The 27,025-nt window shown below is 32.9% G+C and overlaps 2 protein-coding genes across 2 annotated transcripts; both read right to left on the bottom strand.

Moving 5' to 3' along the window:
- Positions 1–600: 600 nt before the first annotated feature.
- LOC128177762 (AP-5 complex subunit beta-1-like) lies at positions 601–18,327 on the bottom strand. Its single transcript, XM_052844606.1, has 24 exons — positions 18,189–18,327; positions 17,965–18,059; positions 17,044–17,170; positions 16,599–16,730; positions 15,870–15,982; positions 15,653–15,683; positions 15,275–15,430; positions 15,112–15,186; positions 14,625–14,762; positions 14,016–14,166; positions 13,655–13,808; positions 13,202–13,291; positions 12,610–12,745; positions 12,022–12,157; positions 10,139–10,245; positions 9,803–9,939; positions 9,007–9,077; positions 8,789–8,862; positions 6,485–6,557; positions 6,184–6,213; positions 5,720–5,783; positions 5,244–5,414; positions 1,341–1,438; positions 601–1,247 (listed from the first exon to the last, which is right to left on the bottom strand). The coding sequence occupies exons 1-24, from the start codon at positions 18,291–18,293 to the stop codon at positions 1,105–1,107; spliced, it is 2,607 nt and encodes an 868-aa protein (XP_052700566.1). The 5' UTR covers positions 18,294–18,327; the 3' UTR covers positions 601–1,104.
- Positions 18,328–18,916: 589 nt separating this feature from the next.
- Positions 18,917–27,006, bottom strand: LOC128176752 (E3 ubiquitin-protein ligase RNF115-like). Its single transcript, XM_052843278.1, has 9 exons — positions 26,842–27,006; positions 25,013–25,062; positions 24,546–24,612; positions 23,628–23,836; positions 22,738–22,788; positions 22,558–22,633; positions 22,333–22,426; positions 21,413–21,528; positions 18,917–20,516 (listed from the first exon to the last, which is right to left on the bottom strand). Exons 1-9 carry the CDS (start codon positions 26,923–26,925, stop codon positions 20,394–20,396), a joined length of 870 nt encoding a protein of 289 aa, XP_052699238.1. The 5' UTR covers positions 26,926–27,006; the 3' UTR covers positions 18,917–20,393.
- Positions 27,007–27,025: the final 19 nt, after the last annotated feature.

Genomic DNA, 27,025 nt, shown 5'->3' with positions numbered 1-27,025 from the left:
ACATAGATGTAATTAAAAATACTGTTAAGTTCAAGATATTTTCGCAGCTTAATTTTATCCCAAATTCCCAATTTTTTTATACATTTTATCGATGCTAAGGGGAAATAACTCTTTTTCTGACTTTTCTTTCAGTTGTATGTCTAAATGCTATTGTTTTTATTATCCCAACGATTAATTTTAAAATATTTTTGAAGTTTTAATTTTCTGATAAAGTTGACATTAAAATTAAACAAGATATACAAATATCTGCCTGCAAAATTTGTACTTTTAACCAAAAAAATACGGTTTTCTGATGCTAAAATATGCTTTAGTTTATGTTTATCTGGCATCTCAAAAAGTATGATGACATGTATATTTTTTCTAACAATTGATGAAATTTAAGTCTATTAAGTTGAAATCAGTTCGGTTTTTCAACTTTCATCAGAGAATTTTACGAGTATGGAGTTACCTTAAGACAGAAATACCGACACACGATAAAGTGCTTTCTGGTTTCAATTGAAGAAATAGGAACTTCCTGTTAATATTGTATCTTAATTAACTCAGAGCTTCATATGTACTTCATGTGGTTTCAAAGGAGTCGCACTGAAAAACTTTTTTCAGTAACATATTTTTAATGACCAAAGCTTCTTAGTTTTAAAGGGCAAAATTCCCTGAAAATAATGAAATATAAATTTTCTTCAAGTAACAGACAATTTTTTACCTCACACACAGTGCGGGAGCTTTGACTTTCATCCACAGGATAGTATAATCAACATTAAGCAAAATATTGTGAATTGATAAAAGATAAAAACAATTGTATTCCAGACATGAATTATTTTAGTTCCCTCACTAGTGAATTAGTTTAAAAGCTGCAAGAAAAACAATTGAATGTAAACACATTGCAAATGCACAAAATATACAAAACAAATTGACAATTTGCTTGTTATTCAATCAAATACATGCGGTAACATTCATAAACCATGACTGGGTAAGACAGAATAGATGTGAGTTCATCTTATATCTATAACATTCAAAGTTCTTGAGGGGAAATACAATAAATGATGAATGATATAATGTTAAATTTACAAATATAGATTTCAATTTTTTCTCATTTATCAAACGGTTTCAGACTACCTCTCTGATATACAATAAGCTCTGGTAGAAGTCTGTCATTAATCTCACTACAACATAGTCCCGCTGAGAAGTCACTTTCATCAAAAGATGATAACTCGGAGGTAGGAACATTCCATACTTTACACACTTTGCACCTTAAAGTAAATGCCCAAAAGAATTTTTTAAAAGAAAGTTAGTTTATACAGTTAAATAAGCAGAATGACTTTTGAAATTTGAATTTATCTTACTTGCAGAAATTTGACAGCATTTCAAACATGGTCTCACAGAAGAAAGAAAGTCTTCCAAGGATTTCTGTACAGTTGTCACAGATTCGACACAAGAAGACCTGAGATCAAAATTTTAAATAAGGAATAAGGAATCATTCTTTGAGTATTATGAGGTGATAATTTTGGTCGGGGCGTGATCAAATCCAATAAAGCCCAAAGGGCTTTATGATAGATTTGATCACGCCCCGACCGAAATTATCACCTCATAATATTCAAAGAATGATTCCTTATTACTTATATTTATATAATTTTAAGCCATCGTACGATTAAATATTTAAATATAAATAAGCAAACCCCGCTGGGGCCTCAATTTGGTATCATTTGTATTATAGGTTATATAGTACAAAATCGATACGTAGTGTTATCACAGGCAAAGACACTGGAGAATGTAAATATAAAAGGTTAACTCTACATGTTACATTAAGGTTTCAAAAGTAATATAAGGCATAGATATGCATTCGATTTACTGTCTCATTAGTGAAAGATGAAATATTTCTATTTTGATTAAACATTGAACAAAGTACAAATGTTTGTGAGGTTTTGCTGGCCACCTGTGAAAAAGTAAAATTCCACGAAATATGATTCCTGAACTCTACCTAAAATATTTTTTGTACGAAGAACCAGATTCAATGAGTTGGAACCCATCTCAAAGGGTTCCGATATTATAAAAGACATAAAAACAGTCATGTATAACCTTATACTAAGAAATTCTGTTTCAGATCACTGCGCATCCGTTATCCAACAAGCACTTTATGGGTGGAATATAAGGCAGATAGACAGGGAAAGCAAAACTAGGGTCTACAAAGAGGTCTGTTATGACCTCAACAGTTCAAAAAGAATCTTGATTCAAGGACACTGAACATTCCATACTTACAGAAAGAATTTTGTTAAAGTCTGAGCAAGATAGGGCCATGAAAAGAGGAAACAATGTCTGAGCAAGATAGGGCCATGAAGAGAGGAAACAGTGACTGAGCAAGATAGGGCCATGAAGAGAGGAAACAATGTCTGAGCAAGATAGGGCCATAAATGATGGAAACAGTGTCTGAGCAAGATAGGGCCATGAAAAGAGGAAACAATGTCTGAGCAAGATAGGGCCATGAAGAGAGGAAACAATGTCTGAGCAAGATAGGGCCATGAAGAGAGGAAACAGTGACTGAGCAAGATAGGGCCATGAAGAGAGGAAACAGTGACTGAGCAAGATAGGGCCATGAAGAGAGGAAACAATGTCTGAGCAAGATAGGGCCATGAAGAGAGGAAACAGTGTCTGAGCAAGATAGGGCTATGAAGAGAGGAAACAGTGTCTGAGCAAGATAGGGCCATGAAGAGAGGAAACAGTGTCTGAACAAGATAGGTCCATGAAGAGAGGAAACAATGTCTGAGCAAGATAGGGCCATGAAGAGAGGAAACAATGTCTGAGCAAGATAGGGCCATGAAAAGAGGAAACAATGTCTGAGCAAGATAGGGCCATAAATGATGGAAACAGAGTCTGAGCAAGATAGGGCCATGAAAAGAGGAAACAATGTCTGAGCAAGATAGGGCCATGAAGAGAGGAAACAGTGTCTGAGCAAGATAGGGCCATGAAGAGAGGAAACAGTGTCTGAGCAAGATAGGGCCATGAAGAGAGGAAACAGTGTCTGAACAAGATAGAGCTATGAAGAGAGGAAACAGTGTCTGAGCAAGATAGAGCCATTAAGAGAGGAAACAATGTCTGAGCAAGATAGGGCCATGAAGAGAGGAAACAATGTCTGAGCAAGATAGGGCCATGAAGAGAGGAAACAGTGTCTGAGCAAGATAGGGCCATGAAGAGAGGAAACAATGTCTGAGCAAGATAGGGCCATAAATGATGGAAACAGTGTCTGAGCAAGATAGAGCTATGAAGAGAGGAAACAATGTCTGAGCAAGATAGAGCCATGAAGAGAGGAAACAATGTCTGAGCAAGATAGGTCCATGAAGAGAGGAAACAATGTCTGAGCAAGATAGGGCCATGAAGAGAGGAAACAATGTCTGAACAAGATAGGTCCATGAAGAGAGGAAACAATGTCTGAGCAAGATAGGGCCATGAAGAGAGGAAACAATGTCTGAGCAAGATAGGGCCATGAAAAGAGGAAACAATGTCTGAGCAAGATAGGGCCATAAATGATGGAAACAGAGTCTGAGCAAGATAGGGCCATGAAAAGAGGAAACAATGTCTGAGCAAGATAGGGCCATGAAGAGAGGAAACAGTGTCTGAGCAAGATAGGGCCATGAAGAGAGGAAACAGTGTCTGAGCAAGATAGGGCCATGAAGAGAGGAAACAGTGTCTGAACAAGATAGAGCTATGAAGAGAGGAAACAGTGTCTGAGCAAGATAGAGCCATGAAGAGAGGAAACAATGTCTGAGCAAGATAGGTCCATGAAGAGAGGAAACAATGTCTGAGCAAGATAGAGCCATGAAGAGAGGAAACAGTGTCTGAACAAGATAGGTCCATGAAGAGAGGAAACAATGTCTGAGCAAGATAGGGCCATGAAGAGAGGAAACAATGTCTGAGCAAGATAGGGCCATGAAAAGAGGAAACAATGTCTGAGCAAGATAGGGCCATAAATGATGGAAACAGAGTCTGAGCAAGATAGGGCCATGAAAAGAGGAAACAATGTCTGAGCAAGATAGGGCCATGAAGAGAGGAAACAGTGTCTGAGCAAGATAGGGCCATGAAGAGAGGAAACAGTGTCTGAGCAAGATAGGGCCATGAAGAGAGGAAACAATGTCTGAGCAAGATAGAGCTATGAAGAGAGGAAACAGTGTCTGAGCAAGATAGGGCCATGAAGAGAGGAAACAATGTCTGAGCAAGATAGGGCCATAAATGATGGAAACAGAGTCTGAGCAAGATAGGGCCATGAAAAGAGGAAACAATGTCTGAGCAAGATAGGGCCATGAAGAGAGGAAACAGTGTCTGAGCAAGATAGGGCCATGAAGAGAGGAAACAGTGTCTGAGCAAGATAGGGCCATGAAGAGAGGAAACAGTGTCTGAACAAGATAGAGCTATGAAGAGAGGAAACAGTGTCTGAGCAAGATAGAGCCATTAAGAGAGGAAACAATGTCTGAGCAAGATAGGGCCATGAAGAGAGGAAACAATGTCTGAGCAAGATAGGGCCATGAAGAGAGGAAACAGTGTCTGAGCAAGATAGAGCCATGAAGAGAGGAAACAATGTCTGAGCAAGATAGAGCATGAAGAGAGGAAACAGTGTCTGAGGAAGATAGAGCCATGAAGAGAGGAAACAGTGTCTGAACAAGATAGGGCCATGAAGAGAGGAAACAATGTCTTAGCAAGGATTTATCACACATCTGCTATGACCGTGATCTTTGACCTAAAACCTTTGTTCAATGTTACTGCACACCCCTTACCCTTTGCTGAAAAATACTCTGTGGGTAAACTATGAGCCAAATTGGGTTAATGAGGATAGACGATCACAATGGAGTGCCCACAGAGTGAGGTCCTAATAAAAACTGTGAAACTATATTTAATTTATGTGGTAACTATTTCAAAGGGCCTGCTTTTGTAGAGAACATGATGGTGAAGAGAAAATGAGCAAAGATTTTACACAGATATTTGAAAAGAATTATAGTTTAACCAAAAACACTTTTTGGATGTGGTATGAGCCTGATTTTGCCAGTGGAAAAGAAAATATGTCAAAGACAAGGATTTAACACAGTGATTTACTATGACAGACCGACTCCCATAGGACAGGGTACTAATCAGGATAAAGAATATACGAGCATTAGATTTAAAATCTTGGCATTGGAATAACCTTAAGCAATAGACAAACACTTAAGAAGATAGGATATGATGGTGAAAGCCAACAACCCCTCTAGCTATGGAACCCATACCCATCTTTTTTAGTGTCTTCTTCCATCCAGTCCCACAGGGTGTGGAAGTCTTTTTCCCTGTCCCCTGTGGACACAATCTCTATCGGTAGGGGCATGATCAAGTCCTCTGTGGAGATAGCTGTATCAGCCAACTGACATCTAAAGGTTTGATTATCATCAACAAATTCACACCTGTATAGAAGGAAAGAAAGGACAATTGGTTTAACATTGTAAAAAATGACAATAGAGTTACTTTTTATACTTCGAAATTACACATTTTTGGAAGGATCTAAGTTGCCTGCCAACAGAAATAAAGATACTAAAGGGCAATAAATTCTAAACTTCCAACTGCTTTAATGCTTCTTAAAGTGTCATTATTTAGTGCAGATTTATTGTAACTTACAACATGTAGGTCAGAAAATTTTGCATTAATGTTCATGAAAAGTTAAATTTTGTGGTCATAGTTTATGTACTATTTAAATATTCTGGTTCCTTACCTTGTAACTATTCTTGTTGAAAGTGGAATTTTAGGTACGATATCAACATCAAATTCATAATTCACTGTACAAAATAGACAGAAAAAAGAATATTTATAAAATTGTCATTGTTCCAGTTGATCCTGCTTCTTTTTCACTTTCACTGATCAAATTACTGGTAAAAATATTTTGCTTCCTGGGATGCTTTTATACTTCAATTGAGCACAGTATAAAAATAAAATAAAAAAATAATAATCAATTTTGTATGATTACTATCTAACCATTATCATATAGTAAGTTTATCAAATTACTTAAGCAGATATTACCAATCATATGTAACATTAAGTTTTATATATGTTAAAAATTTAAAAATACTTTACAGAATATAATCATTAGGGTGTCAAAGAAGCAAGATCAACTTTAATTATTACAAGTATTATTACAAAAATGAATGTAATTCACTATAGTGTACTAAATTGGGTTACCTTGTGCATCGATTTTAGAGAATCTTATTTCTGTATAGAAATATTAAAAAGAGATAATTAAAATGCATTCAATCATACATACATGCATATTCAATATTAAACATTAAAAACATATTCTCAATAAGTTTCGCTTCTTTACACTTTTAACCTTTACATCAGTTATCATTGAATCAGCCTTAAAACAATATGACACCCTTATAGTTAACATTCAGATAAACATTACTGAATATTTTTGGTTGTGTATCAAGCCTCATCATTGGAATTTCCTTCAATTTTTAAAAACTAGCTATTAATCATTTACCTTTTAAAGGCTGGCAATTAGGATCTTCTTCAAAGTATACACACAGGGCTAGAACTTCCTGGGGACTTCCTGTCTACAAACAACAAATACTTAAGTTTAAAATAATGTCCTATACCCAGTCCAATATTTCATCTGTTATTGAACAGCTACTCTGAAGCTGTCCAATAATTTTCTCTCATTGGACAGCTACAGGTAATGTCCGGGGTAAACCGCACTCAAACAATACAATCATTCTGAAAATATAGCATAAGCATAGCATAATCAATACATGTCCCCTATCGTCAACCCCCAATGTTGAAACAACTGTCGTTTTACATGCTAATTTGAAAAAATTTGATTAAAGATTTTTTTTTAAAAAGGACAAACCCGATCAGTGATGAAAAACAAGTACATGTAGTTTAAAATTAATTCCTTCATCATCTTTGGGTCCATTTGGGTTTATTTGGGCCCATTCGGGTAAATAGACGTGTGTTTATCTGTTCATACGTTATCTGTAGGGCATCATTATGAAGCTATGCAGAAAGTTTTAAATAAATTTAAAAAACTGGGCTCATCACATTGCAATTTATTATTTCATGTACTGAAAATATAATTCTAATGAATCATGCCTCTTTCCTCCCAATTTTTACTTTACAAGAGGACCACAAGTCTTGACAATCACCTGAGTACCATAGCCCTTAGATGAACCTGTCCGGGAGACTCATGTTTGCATGACTCTTAACTTTTGAAGTTTAAATAAAGATTGTCTAGTAATAAAGGTACTCAAACAAATCATTTTATTACATTTAACACTTTTGTTACAGCTATCAAATATTACAGGTTGATGTAAGGTATCTGAAATTTAAAAAAACCTTGGTATTATCAATATGCCAACATTATTGGTCTTGCATGTCTGAGCGAAGATTAACATGTATCTCCTTATAGGTATTTGGAATATAGTACATTTCAATTTTTAATTGATACTGATATAATGTCTACCAGTCTCTTGAGCAAATAGTATCACAAATTTCATATATGCATAACATTATGAAGACTCCAATAGAATACATACATAAGGAATTTTTAGAAAATGGATTATTCTTCATAGGACATTGTTTTCAAATATGACAATGCATAACATTATGAAGAGTCCAATAGAATACATATATAAGAAATTTAACAATAAATGGATTAGTCTTCACTGAATATAACAGCAGATGACATTTATTGATAAACAATTTAAACTTTAAAAGATAAAGTATCAACAGGATCATACCAATGCAGAGCTGACAATAACAGGAAGAGATGATCATTTGATATCTGTTAAATGTGATACAGGCTTTTCTGATTGGTTGAAAACAAGGGTGCACCTATTGATTAAATTCATGTATTTTTAACATTTTATTGACGGTAAAACAATGGTATTGCATTGACAAGGCGTTACGCCAAATTATACACAAGTATTCTGTTTGCATCTATAATAATCAAGGAATGGTAATTGTATCCATCAACAAAGGTTTGTGATAATTTACAAAAATGATGTCATTCAATAACTACATAGGGCTGCAAATTTTTAGGTCAACTCAACCGTTCCGTGGATTTTATGGTCAATTGCATGAATAAAGACTTATGGCTGTATGCAAAAAAATGAAGCTGGGGGGCGAATGTTCTCTTTTGCAACAATATCAAATTTTGTCTTAAATTTGGAAAATGACTCGGGAACTGTTTAACATTTTCACAAAGACAAGTGTATCAAATCAAGTGTTCCAACCTCTATTCTTCAGATGGCTTTAACTCTTTCATGAAAAAAGAATAGGTATTATTAATGAAAAAAGAATACCATGATGATTAAAATTCTTAAAAAGAAATGTGCCATCGATGACATTTAAAACTATCAATGCTGTCAGATAGACAACTGAATTTCTTTGCAATATTGCATCATTTTCAAGATATAAATTAGTCATAAATGAATTAGATTTTGTTACTGATGACAAGGAGTGGTTTGATAGAATTTCTCTGAGTCAAGACATCAGAAATGGTTATATGCAAAGGGAGAACAATCTAAATCTCAATAACTCTGCATCAGCTGGAGCCCAATTTGTTGTCATTTTTGTTGAGTATTCCTACGCACCGTTTCTATTGCACTATTTCAATTTTTTGTTGTAAGAAAATTCACATTTCATAGTTTGAAAAGGTGTTATTAAATACTTTTAATTATAAGAAACGAATTCAAGAAAAAAAAAATTATCAAAATTTCATACGAAAAAATGACCATCAATTCTAAACTATGCTAAATGAGAACAAAAATAGGAGTATGACATTTACCATTCTGAGTCTGTGGACTGTTTTTAATACTGTTTTGTATTTCTTTAGGACACTGTAGTAGGTCTTTAAATCACCTGTAAATAATGAAACAGATTTTTTTTACATTAATTAATTCAAATGCTGTTAGAGTTTCAGCATTTTATTTTTAATGTCAGATTTTTAGTCATATTAATCGAATCCTTTTCACTTTATCTACAGTATGTATGATACACACTTACAAATTGATGAGCTCGTATTGTCTGCATCTTGATATTGATCATCAAAAAATGTTTCAGCTTGAACCTTCAATCTACACAACAAAAAAAGAATCATTATGGATCTCAATTTCATCATTAATGAAAATATATGAATAAAGATGAATAGTCTTATAAATACTGAAGTTCACCAATATTTCTATACACTAATTTTCCTTTTAGACAATTGTTTAATCATGTTGCAAAATGTTTAGATATAAACATCAATTTTACATAGTCTAAATAAGAGGTAAAATTCACTGGCTTGTGGATCTTAGACAGTCTGTCTAATTATGATCATATATGAAATATAAAGTGCAACTAGCAATTCTAAATTAATTTTGAAATGCTTTTTAAAGGTATTGTGTTGTTATATTTGATATGTCACTGATATTTACATAGAATTGATCTTTTTATGTTAACCATTGATTATTCTCTATTTTTAAAAATGGACCTGTGGTGTTTACATTGGGAAAGTCAATTAATACAGTTTTGGTCAATTGGGAGAAACTAATATCCTTGTATATATCATTTGGCTAATAAGTAAATTATATAGAACTGCTTAATTCCATCTTTTGAACATTGCATTATTATTGTTTAGTGTTATTCTCTTTAACTTTTAGAAAATCATATTCAGTTAATTTAAGGATTCAATTGGGGAAATATCTGTATTTTCAAGGGGATAGGGTCGAAATTTGGACCTGAAAGGGCTGTAGAAAAATCATAGGTAAGTGCCAAATGAAGTAAACAAAGAAGGCTAAATCTTATAAAAATTACTTACTTTTCTAGGCTCAAGATAGATTTTTCAAGTTCTTTAACATTACTGTGTCCTTTTGCCTTGTTGTTAGGAAGGAGAGTAGAAATGGCTTCAGTATGGAAAAAGTGTGAATCAGTAGTAGGTTGTATAATCATGCATATCTGGAAAAAAATTAAAACCCATCGTAATAAAGTGGGCAAGAACCTGTCCAAGAAATGAGCAAGAGTTATGCTGCATAAAACATGTGAAGCTATCAGTATTTAATATTACCATTTCAGTAGAGTACATTTTTGAATACATATTTGAAATTAGAGTTTCTGTAGAGTACATTTTTGGTTCAACTGATATCCCAACACTTGCCTTTTCATCTGTGGCTGATGTGATTAACATATAGTAGAACCTGGCTTTGTCCCTGATGTCTGTGTCTCTGTAGTGTGTCATTAAGTAAAACAACAAGTCCCCCATCTCTGCAAGTCAAATATTTAAAAAAAAATTAGTAATAGCAAAGCTCCAAGGACAAGCAATTTTAATGATCCATTATAAACATAATTTGTTATATCTCATAGGTGTATAATACTTTTTTTTTAAATTAAGGGATATCAAACTAGGAGTGTTGTATGTGTAAAGGACTATATTTGGTGGTATGTTTACATTTCTGCCCCTATTTTAACCATTTTTTAAATAGTGTCGTATAAAAATCAAATCTCCATAAATCATTGTATTGAGGATGCATATAATCACTTTAATCTTGATTTTAGTCATCATTACTCATTCGCTGTTCATCTATGACGTCATCTAGATGACTTAATTTTTGCAATTTTGCAAAAAAAAATCAAAATATTGTCGTTTTTTCCTTTATATTTTGCATTCGGAAGTAATGAGTGCAGGTCTGCTCAAGTACAATTTTAACGTATGTTTTTCATTTTATACTATACACATCATACTAAAAAATGGTACTTGATCAAGCCTGCGCTCGATGTTTCCCAGTCAAAAAACCATCCGAAAACACCCTTCTTTTTCTACAAAGAAATCAATTTATCAAAATAATACAATTTTCATCTACCTTGTGACATCACTGTGGTTATAACCTTTTACACACTTATTTTCAATATGATTTCAAGTATCTGCCACCTTATTTTCAAAGATCTTTAAAAAACCTAAATTTTGGGGGCATAAAAATGCATAATACTGCACATAGTCCTTTGTTATAAGAGTGCTTGTTATAACAGTTACTGTGTTTCACTGTGGTGTGTTCCCAAGTGCTAAAACAGATGACCCATTACCATACAATAAATATTGAAGGATTTTAATGTAAATTATACATTTATATAATTATAATTTTGCTTATTGTTATCAATTGAATCAAAATTGCCTATTGTCTCGAGGAACAACCTTATGTATTTACATTTTTTGTCTTTGTGTTAACACTACAAATGAATTTTGTTATGAATAGTCCAATACAGCTCATTAATGACGCAATGTCAAAAATTTAACATTTAATTAAACAATAGCTAAAAATTATACAAATATAACTTGATGAAATTTATTTGCAATTATATTCATTGATTTTAAGAACAGAAACAAATTTCGAAATTATTTACATCTTTGGCTTTTGTACATAGCAATATCATCATTTTGTCAAAATATTGCTAAAATCAGCACTTCAAGTTTTGTAGTTTTTGATTCTAAATTTTAACAAAATGTGATGGCACATTAAAAATTCTCAATGATTTTTTTTTTTAATTTCATATATCAAGCTTAACATCTGTTTTATAACTTTTAAAAAATTTCATGGCCACTTTCTTGGTAATCAAGGGAGATATTACAATCGGAATCACCCCTACCCCTTATTCTGGAATTATGAGTTTTTGTGACAGTTTCTTTTTTGAACCATCAAAAAAGTAATACATTCTTAAGATTTATTAATTAACATGAACAAAAATTGAAAATGTTAAATTTTTCCCAACTCATGTTGTGAAAATGACTACCAGTACTTTTGAGTCGTAAAGTATGGGGAAAAGATCTATCAAATCATGTTTGACGTCATAATGGATAAATAATATCATAGCATCATACAATCAAATCAATTATGATGTTATAATAGAGATAGCACATCAAAGCATCATTGCAATGATAGTCACGTGATCAGTGTCCTGTTACCCCTTAAATAAATAAAGGAAACTGAGTGACCCAGGTGACCAAAATATTCGAAAAACCATTGCTGTCAAATAACAGTCCTTTACCTACATACAGGTCTCTTGTTCCATGGCATACTAAGATGTTTTGACAGACAGATAAAATGGCAATCCCTAATTTCCAGCTTCCTTCATCTACACTGAGGGAATTTTCCGCTAGGTAAGACAGGAACCTCACAGTACCCTGAATGAATAAAACAAAGGAATAAAATAGTACTTGATACTGCCGTGAAATTTGTGAATCTCTTAAAACAAATGAACTGAATAAATACATCTTTTTAACATAATTTATGTTTTGATTTAATTGTTTGTGAGCTGCTAAACTTAGTTAAATTCAACCACATTAATTAATTTCAATGATATTTATATTCAACTTCTGTAGAAAAGAAAAAGATACATAACTCTTGTTGTAAAACCCATAAGAATTAGATATTTTGCCCTTGAGAGACTATCTAAAGTATCAATTTTTGTTGACTAAATTGCAATTATGTCTGCAACATTATATCATTGCAAGCACATGCTGAGTTAATCACTATGATTAAACCCCATAAGAATTTTAAGAATTAACCTTTATTTTATGCTAGTACCGGTATACATTTTATTACTATATCATCATGTACTGGTATAAGACCCTACCTGTGGTACTATTTCTGACTGCAGGGATGCCCTCTTTAATACTTGCAGGTAAAAATAGCAATATTGTGCAGCCTGTTGCTGAGGGGTATTAATAACTTGTTGATGAAGAAGTTGCAGAATCTCCAAATAAACAGGACTAAGGAAAAAGCAAAGACATCTTCTGAGTAATCATCTTATGTTTGATGTATTTCATATCGGCAATTTTCTCCACTATTTGGGCCTTTAACTTCTTATTTTGAGAGCACAACTTGTAAGATAAATTAGGACTAAAATCTGGGGGAAAAAATTGACAAACACTTATGTACACAACATGTGGGATGTTTTTAGACTACAACCTGGGGAGAAATTCTAAATTTTTTAAAAAAGTGTAGTCCTAACCTTGATAATAATCCTTTAAATGCACAAGTATTTTCTTACCAGGTATTTATTTCAGTCTAAAGAATATGCATTGCAATAAAAGCTATTCACAAATTTTAAAAAATTATTCACAAACATTTTCCCTCTATGACTAAGAAAATCCAACTATGAAATCAAATTGAAAATCAGCTGAATAGACAAAATCAAAAACTGATTAGAATACAAAATCCCATACCTTTCAGGAGTCATCTCCCTTAAGCTCTCTATAAAATCCAAAGCCTGAGGAATAAAGAATGGGAACCCGGATATCAGTCCACGCAAAAATCTGACAACGAAATCAAAGCAGTATGTAAGCAAACACACAGAGAGAGCAGTACAATTTTTTGTCCATTAGCTGTTAGAAAGCACTGTCTAAATCAGATGTCAGTTTATCTAAAACCTGTCAGTCAACATTTTAATATCATACCAAACATTCTGAAGATAAGACTCAACAGAATAGTAAAAAACATTGATAATGGATAAAGATTTATCAGTCATTCATTGCATACAAAAATTATTTTTTTTATTTTTTTCCTCTTTAGATTACAGTTTAATTCTACATGCATTATAATTGTCTTTGAACATAAAATTAAATTAGATCCTTACATTTTGGTATACATTGTACATGTATGGTAATAAGTTTTAGTACCTGTTGATATCTTGGGAAAAAGACTTGCTGCAGTGGCGTCGATACATTGAAAATAAAGCTCGAAACAAAGCTTTAGCAGCCCTCTGACTTCCAGTGTGCCAGACCAATTTATGTAGATATCCCACTTCACCTAACAACATGGCAGCAGCCTGACCTGTAAACATGTTCCAAATTGTATGGCTTCATTATTACTAGTTCATGCTCTTCACAAACGAGAATATGGTTTATAAATTGACAGTACTTTATTATTAGCAATCTGCATCGATCTTCTAACTTTATAATACATGTACATGTACAAGTAAATATGCTATATCTTGATCTGTGTCCAACAAAATCTTGCAGTATGTGATAAAGTTATTACCATTTTCCTCTTTTACCAGTGATGGAAAACAGAAATTTAGAAGTGCCAGCTTGGCAAGTTGGCAGTCAATGGGATCAAAAGCACTGGGGAAAAAGACAAGCTGCTGGTCATCTTTAATTCTGATGCAAGACTCGTGTTTATCCAACTCCACCTGTATGATATACCAGGGTACAAGCAAAGACAGGCTTATAAGAACTCTTCTTACAATTTTTCTCGGATTTTATTTTCTTCAAGGCAACTAATTTTTTTGGTTTATCTATTAATATATTAATGTATTTTCCTAATTTCAGAAGTGCTTAATGATTTAGCCGACATTTCCTTTTGTTTAATTTTCAGGTTGTAAAACATACTTTTCATAACTTGATCTTGAGCAGCCTATTTTAACATTTACTTAAAAATACTTTTGCATATGCATACATCATTTGCTTTAACAATAATGATTTTATGATACAAATCTTATCAATAAATATTATAATTAAAATGCACAAAATTTGCTGGTAAAATATGACAGAATTCGCAAATTAGCATATGTCATTATCCCTGCAGTAAGAACTATATCTTTTATCTGAGGGTCAGTGAACTTTTATGTTGTACACAGCTTTCCCTTACATTGGATAAGCTCTCTATCCAGTGACAGTAGAAAAGTCTCTGGGCTGGGGTAAGGGAGGGGTGATTCAGCCCTGCCAGTATTCTGTTTTGAAGCTGTCTCTCCTCAATATCAGTCAGAACCTCCTTCTCAAACTCATTCTGTTCAAAATATTCATAATTTTAAACTTTTGCATCTGACAGACATTCATGTAAGAGGACTGTGCAGTGTACAACAGCTAGTACATGTATTGAAAAATTTGTTTTTTGGGGGGTCAACAATTCAGTATTCCACCTTGATACAGATGATCAAAACATTTAAACAAGGACAAGAAAGTGTTTTATATATTTTCATTTTGACTTTCCATTACAAAGTTCTTTGATAGAAGTACAAATGTATTTAGAATATTGATTACCTTCTAAAAATCATATAAATGTTAATCATTCCCATTGGTTATAACTATAACACATCATAAAAACTATCTAAAAGTTATCAATTATGTTCACTGACCTGTATAAATACCACTAAGTGAAGTAATGGTGTATCAAATGTTGACATGTGATGAAGCATCATGGGTTTAAAAATCTAGGGTAAACACAAGAAATTAACATCAAATTTAAATTGTCTGCATGGAAAAATAAACTTCAGCAAAAAAATGATTTTGGAGACTTACAGTGGCAGAAATTTCATGGAAATTCTTTACAATATTCACAAGATCTAGCACAATGTGCCACAGTCCTCCCTGGGAGAAGAGTGAGGTATTGTCCATTATCTGGGACACCAGCTGCCTGTACTCAGAGGAATCATGGGCCACAACTCTGTCCACCTCCTACAAATGTCCAAAAAATCATATTGATTGATTTTTAATTTCACTATGGGCCAATGTGTCATTTACAAAAACTTTCCAATTTTTCATTGTGAAGGATTGAACACCAAGATTACAACTTACATTAAACTATATCAATACTTTAGACTGAAATTGATAGAGATGTCTTATAATGGTCACTTTTTTTTATTAATGATAAAAGATATTGTTATTACATACACATACCCTGTCCTCTGATCTAATATCATCAGGGGCACTAAAATAAAAAAATAAAAACTAAGGTTAAAAAACTAATTCAAACAATTCTTGTACAGTGTACTTAAAACATAAAAATGTAACAAATACATTTGCATACAATAAATGCTGCATATTAGTTGTATATTTCAGGCTGATGTATATCTGTCAAGACAATGGATGCTTTTAATAAGGCATTGAACCATACCTGATTCCATTCTGAAGAATTTGTGTGACTAACATCACATAATCTTCATACACACTTGTTCTTTCCTGTCTCATTAACTTTATCAGCGAGTCCTTCTCCTTCCATAGCAATCCCTGACAACAGGTTAAAATAAATCATGCATTACACTCTCCAATAGACCAAGTTCAAGTGGTTGGTGGTTGTCTAAGAAACTTAGTGTTAAAGTTAAAAATATTTTTTAAAAAAATTACTGATCCTGATAAAAAACAGATTTGTCAACAGCATTAAGGCCATCCTTAAAAAAATGTTTGCTTGGAATTGCCACCTGGTGGTCTCTAGACCCAGGAGGGAGGGAGGGAATTTATTTTTATTTTTCAAACTTGAAGTTTAACTTATTAAAAATTTGTAAAAAAAAAAAATATCCATATAAAAAAAAGTTCTGTATTTTTTGCTAATAAAATTTTATCAGCAGGGGGTATTTCAATGAGACGGGAGGCAATTCCAAAAAACAATTATAATTTTATTCTGGCCTTGTCATTGATCTAAATAAAAACAAGCACTTTGAAGTATCATTTACTGTTTCTCGTGTAATCTGCATTTTGTATCTAAAACCAAAATATGACTTCTATCAGTACAAATATTCTTCATATCCAAAGAAAACTCAATCATCCTCTATATGAATAAAACATGTGATAATGTAACATGAATATGCATGATAAGAGTTGAATGACGAGACAATTGACTTCTTACTGCTTTGCTATCCTCTAACTGCAGTAGGCATTGACAAGCAGTGGAACGTAGAGGCCGATTTTCTGTCATGTTAATACCATTACAAACAATGGCAAGAAGAGTCTGTACAACAGACTGACAAGTCTCTGTTTCCTGTAAAATATTCCTCTATAGATATTTTCTTTATTTATTTGTGAGTTTTAAAAGTTTAACAATAAATCTCACTGGCTTAAAACTTCTATATTTTGAATTTATAAAGACAAAATTCTAATTCTTAATGCTTTTGATAAAATGCAAACCTAAAAGATGCCACTTCATGTAAACAGAATTCACTCCCAAAAAATATATTCAATGTCCAAGTCAGTGGTATTCACATTAATGATTCTTATAACTTTTCTTTAAATCATGACTATTGTATGTTCCATATTAATACTGCCAGAACCTTCATATTACATGAAATTCATACCAACTGGTCATAGAGAACAAGTATTGTAGTTAAAGTTGTAAGAATCTGGCAGGAAACATTGACATCTCTGCCTCTCTTTATCAACTGATGAAACACATCTAGCAGCGACTCCACAATTTGGTCAATGCTATCAAAGATAAATAAATGTAATTCTCCTTAATAATTTTGGAAGGAAAATAATGTACTGGCAAAATACCAATTCTCACCGAGTACCATTTCTTGTCAGTGCATATTGTTACATCACTATATCAACAAGTAAAATTACGCATGAAAAAATGATGTTACAATGCACTTGCGAAAAATGTACTTTGCGAGAACTGGTCCAAGGCCAGTACTGATTGACATATGTACATGTATATTTTCAGGGCCGTCAATCTCTTTTAGTTGGGTCTGATAAACGGACCCTTCCCAATTGGGAAAAACCCCCAAAATTCCCAATTTACTACCAAAAATGTTGATAATTTTCCCAAATGAGAGGGATTCAGTCCCTGTACTAAAAAGGTGCTGTGACAGCCCTGATATTGTAACAGGATGCATGGGAGATATATTGATGGACCAGGATCAAACCAGGGCCGCCTGAATCTCTAATCAGGTGCTCTACAAACTGAGCTTCTGGCGCCAGCATTCGAATCAATCTGACCATCACAATACACTATGTAATCTGACCGTCACAATATACAATGTTAATCAAATATTTTAATCAAAGAATAATTAAATTAAGCTCAAAGCAATCTTAATCATATTTCATAAATCTTATGATAGATAGGTAAACCTTGTCCCTGTTTAAGTACTGGCGAGGGTAGTGGAAAGAAAGAGGTGGGGTGGGGATGACTTGGTTCGGGGTTCGCATACTGCCTCCGTTCGTAAGTTTACGACGCTCAGAACGAGCGACTATCAATATCTTTCTAATTTATTGCTTACTTTGAACTCTGGACGCCTGCCTGCTGACTAAATTCTTCTATTAAAACCAACTGCTCCAATTTTGTTTTTTCATCCGCAGTTTCCTTATATAACAGCTGTAAAAATTAATTCTTGCTATTAATATTTTTATAGATACGTAGCAGACGATTCTAGACAGGAATTCTCGATTATTATTTTAGATGGCAAACATGTAGAAAGACAACAAAAGTATAACATCTACGTACCTTAATAACGTCAAAAACATAATAGTTGTCATCAAATAATTTCTCACACGTTCCAGAAGAAACAATTTGTCTGCTTTTGTTTAGGAAATCCTCCCACTCCGACATTTTGTGAATTAGTAACTCGTACCTAGACTTACTCGGTTTGATTTCTTCGTAGAGTCGGTTTCGTACGGCGGGCCGTTTTAATATTTAATTTATCAATATTCTTTTCTTTTCTTTTTAAGAATGCAGGACATTTGTGGGGTTGTTGTTTTTTTTTTTGGTTTGGTGTTTGTTTGTTTTGTTTTTTGGGGTTGTTTTTTTTTTTCGGGGGGGGGGGGGGGGGGGGGGGGGGATAAGTGTCACTTGTTACAACTACATGTATCTCCGGGGAAGTTTCTTAAATATTGGATAATTCCTTTTTCTTAAATTCTAAAAATAAAAAGGACTGGTTTAGTAAATGGATAAAAAATCATTGTCATCCACACAAAAATCTTGCTCTTATTTAGGTATATATACTCTCTTCCCATCAGAAATACAGGGACATACAATACTTATGTTTACACCAGTATTCTAAGCCTCTATGCATGTATCTCTTTACTCCTGCTTTGAAAATAAGTTTTAAAAGGATTATTTAAAAAAAAAAAAAATTTTGGGGGGGAGGGTCTATAGAATTTTAATTTTAAACTGCTTAAATTAAATAAAACTACTTTACCTAATATGAGAAAATGAAAAAAAAATTCCTATGATGCATTTTCAAGAGTTTATTCATTCAATGAATATCCTTTTGGTACATTTGTGTACATTAAACATGGCTGTCATTTATGAATTATAAACATTGCATGTGAAACACTCTATTCCAGGAGAAAATATCCGGACATGAAATTGAAGAAAAGTACAAATTAATTAAACAAATTGTAAAAGCCCAGATTGCAAACAGGGCCACTGGTTATTTCATTAAATAATACTTTCAGGATATTTTTAACTTGAAATAAAATTTCTCATGCCAGATATATCAATATAAGCTAACTTGCAGTACGCAACACACTGTAGGAATAATTATATCAAAATGAAATCATACAAAGAGAATCACCATCTTCAATTCTTGTTCAGCATCACGCTGAAAAAAAAACCCCAGGTGTTTTCTATGGAGGAGCCCTGGCAAATTACACTTCATAAGCAACTAAATCATCAGTTTTGATATTACAAAACAACACTAAACATGGCATGAAACAGACTATCAATTGCTCTGGAAGAAGATTCCACTTAAATTTACCATCTTGAGGATTTTATGACTAATAAAACCATGCTTTATATAAACGGTATTTAAACTAAGCAATTTTACATGAATCACAGAATAAAGGAATAGAACTCACTTATAAAAGAGGCTATTGTTACAATTATGGCCAATGAGCTGAACATATTACAGACACATGTATCTAAATATGTTAGTCTCTCTCATTCTACTTGCAACATTCATGTTCGAATAGCACAAAAATACTGTTAAGTCCAACTCACAAAGATAAGTAAGGGTAGTGTATTTTTATAACTACTGTTACCTTGACAAAGCTCCAGCTGAAAGTCAAGGACATAGTTTTCTTATCAAATCTTAGAAAAGATCTTGTAAACTTACACAACTCTTTCCTGTGATACATGTATATTGGTGGCTATATTACCGGTATTAGCTATGTGATAATGTCTGTACCTTCCACAATTGAAACTAGTACACCATAGTATTAAAACACCCTTAAAATAAACCTTGCTACAAAAGGGATGAGGTTTGTAAATGTACCTGGTCTCTTCCCTAAGCACACAGTTTAAAAAATGCATTAAAATTATTTTAGCAAATCTACTACCTTACCGGTACCTCAGCAATCCTTCGGAATAATAAATTCATTTAGATCATACAGACAACAAAGTCAACCTTGTATAATGTTAACTAGTAAAGACATGTCATCAGCCACTCAACAATCATATCTCATTCCTGCACCCTTCACAATCAACCATACTGAAGACACTCCGCCTTGCATTCTCTTCCAATCTATCTACCTCCCAATCCATCCCCAGTCCGTGGTAGCTGGTGCCCCCCGAGACTGGTGGCCCCTCACTGTCGCCCATCACACCCACTCTGCCCTTACAGTCAATTATCAGTACTTTCTGTTAATTGTTACATGACAAATAATAATCACAGTTTATTTGAAGTAAAATGTTTAACACAATTTGCCATCACTCTGGTGGTTCGGGCTGGTCATTCTGAATGTTCTCCAACTCTGAGAGTAAATTGTCGTCATTTTTTAGAGAATTATCAACACCATTTAGGTCAATTCGACACACAGGACAGGTTCCATGCTTCAAAAAAAGAAATAAAAAAGATCACAATTAGAATGTCACTACAATTCATGTCAGTTAGTTATAAAACTTACTTACATATGTACATGTATCTTCATTTTACAGTGTATGGTCAACTTACATTATGAACATGTACATGTATTATTACCATATACCTCAATATGATAATTCTATATAACATGTCATTTGATTGGTGTACACAGTGTGTGACAGGGCAAACATAGTGTGTGTCTCCCAGGGAATAAATATCATATCCAATCAATTTTTTTTTTCGTTCCTTTGAAAAAGCTCAGATGAGCAAACAACACAAATGAACATGGATATCCCTAAATCAAACATTCACAAGCTGTATATTTATTGCACACAAAAAACGTGTGCTAGTTTTGGGCTGATTAATCTATATAAGCAAATTCTGTGAAAACAATTAATACCATTACACAATTTTTACAATGGGTGACACTGTGGCTCCCAGGTCATCCATCTGAATTTTTTTCAGACCGGGAGCTACACACCTCCAGCTAGTGTTAAATTTGCCATGATGAAATAACAATACAATTAAATACCAACACATTGTTATGTTTTAGTTATTCTGTACATAGTTTCTAAGAAAGAATATTTTTAAATCATTCCATTTTAATATAGTTAACATCTTTTTTTTTTAATATGACAGATCAATATCTGCATTTGGCATATTGCTACAATTCTAATATTGAGGTGAAATTTGATACAAGTTGACAACTTATACCACAAAGCTCAATTTAACTTGCTTTGGCAAATGGGAAGTGGGAAGGCATATTATTAGCTTAATTAATTAAATAGTTTGAAGATAAATCATATGATCATTAACATCATGATTTCTTTTCCATTGAGCCTAGAGATGCCATCATTATACTCACCATTTCTAGCCAGGTGACAATGCACACCTTGTGATAATGGTGTTCACATGGTAATTTTTTCACGTTTTCATGTAACTCAAAATCTTCCATACATATTGAACATTGTAAAATGTTATCTGTAATAGAAAAAGATGTTTTATCTAGTAAATTCATTTTTATCTTGTAAATTCATCTTTATTAAATGAGCCAATAATGAATTCATTGGTTCAATTTTTATTAGAAATTACACACCTACCATCCACACCTGACTAATTACTGAATAAACATCCGATAGAATTTAATGAGAATAGACGGAACATGTTTGGAATCCCAGTGAGCCTGATTTATTTTACCTAGAGGGTCTGAGGATTTGTTTCCTCTATTACAGTGTTTATACCCTTAGTACTATTAATCACTAACTAATACAATGCTATTTTTCAGATAATTTACAAAATTTACACAACCATTATCAATGTGACAGCATTAAAAACAATCTCCCATCTGTGAATTATTTGAGAATAATTTAATTCTGATTGTAACATCTAATTTGATTGGCTAGACAAGTTCTTATATATCGTATAACATAACTTGCCTGTGTCACAATACGACACGCATGCAAAACGTATTAATCCGTTTGACGTTACGTTTAAATTTTGTCTTTAAAAAATGTTAATTTACGTAATAATGTGCCTTATTTTAGTCGTAGTCGTAGAAAATTATATCATGAGGAATAAATTTAATTTCTACGAATGTTATACGAGTATAACTTGGGAAAGTTTATGCTTTTTTTATAATCCGCTTTGCAGTTTATAAAGCGTAAACTGCCCATAGTTATGTTATATCTTATAACGTACATAGAAATAAATTCATTCCTTAAATAATCAAGTAAGAATAAATGTATTAAAAAAATGTAATTTGGTAATGTTTCATAATTGTCTTACCAACTTGAGGCTGGGTTACTTTAACATTTGGTAATGAATCTATTTTACTCTTTTCAGCTGGTGCTGGCCCAGATCCCTCTAATTGATTAAGCAACTGAAATAAATGATGAATCAAAAATTAAAAACATTTCCCTTTTATATTTAGACATTTAACATGGATCACTGTTAAATCATTAACATTTCAATGCCCTAAATGTTGGATGAAGCATCTTTAATAAAACCTACCTGTGTTATAATGTTGTCGAGACCTCCTACACCCCAAGCATAATCAGCAGGGTTCCCATGAAGTGTCATAAAGTTCCTAAATCAAGAAAAGGAGCACACAATGTTTTGTCTAAATTATATGATTTCTCATTTTGTAGAACTTTCTTTACTAGCACAGATGAGGTTTATAGCTATACTTACATGGGTTGTCCCATTTCCCCAGTTAATCTATCAACAAATAACTGCAAAAGCCTGCAATATACAAATGTACATGTATATCAGTACTCAATTACCAAGATATCATAAATACTTCAATCTGACAGGTGTGTACTGATTTGAATATCTTTATCAATACATTGTATGTGTACTTAGGAAGAGCTCATTCTGTCTTATCTTAATGTTGCCAAGGTCTCTATATACTTGGATTATACATCATATTGTAAACTAAAATATTCAGATGATCATATATCAGGGATACTCTAATGAGTCTGATCATTGCATTGAAAGATTCAACAATCTTGTGAATTACATTCCCCATTAACAATTACAAAATCTCTAATCAAGGACTTAAAAATAAATATCAATAAAGGTGCATATATTCAAAACAGCTGATAAAAACTTCATTCTTAAAGAGTTAAAGCTAAACATTGCTCGTAAATAGGCACTGTCACACCGGTACCTTGTATATAAATCGTTCGATTTCATTACACCCAATTGCACCCCTGAAACTCGTGGCCAACATGTAGTATAACTCTCGTGGTCTTTCGATTTAATGCATTTATCTCTTATTCTATATGCATAATCTGTTTGTAAATAATGCATTGACCAATTTATTTGATGCAAATATTCTCCTGGTTAAAAAAAATTGCATAAAATTTAATATCATAGCGACCGACTAACACAGCGAGCTAGGCAAGATGTACATCCACACAGGGGAGACCTCTACAGTAAAGTACTTTGAACTGTTTAGAGGTCTGTGCCTTATATAGGGGTTGTAGGGACAGCCGTGATGGAAAAGAAATATGGCGGACAGTGCCTATTTATGAGCGGTGTTCAGCTTTAAGATGGTTAAGACTACATCAGTCATTTACCCATGTAAATATTGTGGTTGACTCATTGGTCGGTTCCTCCCCGCCCCTGTTCTGACAGATATCCGGGTCAGTGGTCTCAGGCCATGGCCACGCGTCCTCGGTCGCCCTTCTTCCTCTTCAGACTCGGACTCCACTCCATTCTGTGTGGCGTTTGAGGAACCAGATCCAGAGTGATTTTCAAAACTTTCTAAAAAGGCTCTTCCCCATAGCTGGTAAAGAAGATATTCCGTGAAATAAAAATGAGACCAGTTCACTTAAAAGATGATTTTTCATATTTTTTTTTTCATATCTACAATTGATGCAGGTGTTGTGTTTGAAAAAAGTGAATTTGACCTTAAGTAAATATCACATAAAGATAAAATGAAGGCATATACATCAATTTCAAAAGAGTGCAGACGTCATGAAATCTTGGAGCTTTATTTCACAAATTCTGAGATCAATGTCAAGAATTGAAATGTTAACCTGGTCCAGAACTCGCCAATCTAAATGATAAACACCACTACATCTACAGTGATGAGTATTAACTAGGCAGTCTTCTCTATTCCCAATTACATTATATACATGTATGTTTGTCACCATTAAATCAAAGGTATATTGAAAAAAAAAAAAGCTATTTTTTTTTCAAATATGTACTTTACAGACTTGCATATGATTGCATGTTTGTTCAAATGCTAGTTATGATACATCTTCACTCCTGAGTGTTTCTTGTAAAACTGGATTTGTTTTAAAAGTTTGTGTAAATATAAATCCTCCCTTTGAACCAAGAAAAAGGTTCCTTTTCTGATTTATTTTTGGTGGTTGTAGTTTCTTAATTCATTCTTCATAAATTCATTTAAAATATTCCTTCTTTGGGTATTGACTTTATCAAGAATTGGTATGTTCATTTTGTAGGCACTCTGTTCATCCTTTTTTACTCACTTCTGTAAACTGGGCAGCAGGATCAAGCTGTTGAGCTGGTTGGGGACTGGGGGTCTCAGCTAAATCTCTACAATACATGGTCGAGTTGCTCAATTTGGTACATCCCAAAGTCACAATGATTAATCAATCTACACGCTGATTCAATATAATGATGCTATTTGAGTAGGTTTGAGTTTCACTCCCAATTTAGGGATACAAATACTGATTTCCTAATCATTAAAATGTACTTAGTTTTATCTAAACCAATGAAAAGTTAATGTTACTTGATTAATGAAGAAATCTTAATGCATGGAGGCCAACAGTAATAAACCTTGTTTAAATACCGGTAATGTATATTGAAATCTACTTGTCAATACAGCCATTCTTGCATTTACAAAATCAATATTCAGGTTGCAATGGCCCATTATGGGTAAGAATCCAAATTTTTAAGAATCACCCATGTTAATGTATTTATGTGAAACACTTACTCAGTTAGTTCTTCTATAAATCCATTTTCACATTTGGGACACGTAAAATCCTGTAATAAGATGGTAAAAAAAATATAGACTTTAGTGTTTAAATATCACATTCATTGATTGTGCAACAACCTATTTTCAATGATGTCCTAATTTTAATTGGCTACTTTTTGCTTTATTTCCACAATCATTGCAATTAACCTAGTTCTTTACTTTGTAGAAGTCCAGAGAGTCAATATCAAACACAAACTGATAGCAAAAAAAAAAAATATTGCAGAACTGAAAAAAGCATACAAATCCACCAATTTACAGGATTCTACATTTTCACCTTTATTAATTATCACCTTATTAATAAATATCCAGGTGTAACAAGCTGCTTTAAAATAACTGGATTAATACTGTTTCATTTGAAAAAATCACCAATAACGCAATTAGATAATCTGTTGAGTACTATTGTAATGCATTAAAAATGATCAACAAAGTAGTTCAGAATTTTAACAATTATCTGAGTACACCTTGTTGTAAGGGCAGGCTAATCAACAATTAATGTGAGGCAAGTTACTTGTGTGTTAGGTTTCCAACTGCGGATAATCAATAAGTATGATTTTTTATAAAGTTTACACTGAGAAACCAATTTTGTTGGTTACTGGTATGAAGCGATGAAACTGATGCTAAATATTTTAATGTGTAATATGCATTTTGATGTTTCCTTGTGCAGTATAACCAAACTCGAACAACATGGGGCCTGCAAAATGTGTGAACCAGCAACAAGTATGGTCTTACTTTACATGAAAATTAAACGGTTTGTCAAACATTTTGCCAAGGAAAAGGGAAACACAATTAACTTACTCAAACATCTACATGTACGCATCAAACATGGAATAGATATAAAGCCCATGCTCCATGTTAAATGTATTGAAACAGAAAGTAGAAAAAGGAGGTTATGCAAATTTCTTTGTTATTATGAATCTAGTAAAATGATTTTGTTTTACAATATTAACCAGATATTAAACATTTACCAGTAATTTTCTTTTAAAATCTGTTTGTAATCTCTTATCTAATAAGATTTAGCATCTAATAATCATACAAACATAATTTGCTCATTTATAAAGCTGGAAGACTAGTGAAAGCTCTTCTGTTATGAAAAATACCCTTATTAATAACTAATCATTTACTAATGTACTATGTATATATATATTTCAGGTATCAGTCATCCTTATTATTAAAGATATAAACCTAGGAAGATGTTGACTCTCATTTATGACTGATACCTGTATTTGTCAGGTAGCGGGAATTTTTGGTTGTTGACTCTCATTTAATTAAGGTATTTCATTACTAAATAGTTCTGTATTGTTTAAAAATATTGGTATAATGGCATCGGCATCGTGTCGTTTCATCTTTTTTAAGTATCCATCCCAACAAGCAACATTCTACACAAGTTGTTCAGTCACTATTTCAATCATAAATATAAAAGCAGTGGAACAACAAAACAGCAAGCCCCATTATACAATTTTAAAAGCATGTTTTCAGTCTAGAATATTCTACATAAACTTATTATGGGACAAACTGTCAAATCATAAAACAAGTTTGAATGATTCATTCGAACATCGCTTTGTAGTTTTTAAGGTTATGACGCTGAAATTGAACAAACAACCTAATTCCCCTACTTATTTTTAATCCCAAGAGCGTCATAAATGACAGAAAACTATATTATTTACGTCTCTGGTAATTAAAAATAATAAGATAATAGATAGGTCAGACTATACGTAACGAAGTTATTAAACAATGTGATAACCATACACAGATAAATTAAACCTTGTGTATATGAACACTGTACATACTGGTTTTGGGTTTATTTCTTCTGAGCAGCTATGGCAGTAAAATTTGCTCGTCTCGGATTGCCTTTCAATGGCAGCCTCCGCCATGTTGTCGTTGAAGATGACGTCATAAGAATGTAGAATAACTCGTTCATTTAATGGTAACGTATGACAGCAGTGCGCATAAAATGATAATAAAATAAAAAGG

This window comes from Crassostrea angulata, chromosome 3 (assembly GCF_025612915.1).
Source record: "Crassostrea angulata isolate pt1a10 chromosome 3, ASM2561291v2, whole genome shotgun sequence".
NCBI lineage: Eukaryota > Metazoa > Mollusca > Bivalvia > Ostreida > Ostreidae > Magallana > Magallana angulata.
The sequence above is the reverse complement of the archived record's forward strand: the minus strand, read 5'-3'. Positions and strand labels throughout refer to the sequence as shown.

What these genes read in the sequence shown, in the direction of transcription:
- LOC128177762 (XM_052844606.1), bottom strand. Translation starts at nt 18,293, where the DNA reads ATGTCGGAGTGGGAGGATTTCCTAAACAAAAGCAGACAAATTGTTTCT. An exon ending in GCAGGCGTCCAGAGTTCAAA is followed by an intron (nt 17,171 to 17,964) that starts GTAAGCAATAAA and finishes TATCTTTGATAG; the next exon opens with CATTGACCAAATTGTGGAGT. An exon ending in CATCAGCCACAGATGAAAAG is followed by an intron (nt 9,940 to 10,138) that starts GCAAGTGTTGGG and finishes ATTTTTTTCCAG; the next exon opens with ATATGCATGATTATACAACC.
- LOC128176752 (XM_052843278.1), bottom strand. Translation starts at nt 26,925, where the DNA reads ATGGCGGAGGCTGCCATTGAAAGGCAATCCGAGACGAGCAAATTTTAC. An exon ending in GGGGAAATGGGACAACCCAT is followed by an intron (nt 22,634 to 22,737) that starts GTAAGTATAGCT and finishes TTCTTGATTTAG; the next exon opens with GAACTTTATGACACTTCATG. An exon ending in TCGACAACATTATAACACAG is followed by an intron (nt 22,427 to 22,557) that starts GTAGGTTTTATT and finishes CATTTATTTCAG; the next exon opens with TTGCTTAATCAATTAGAGGG.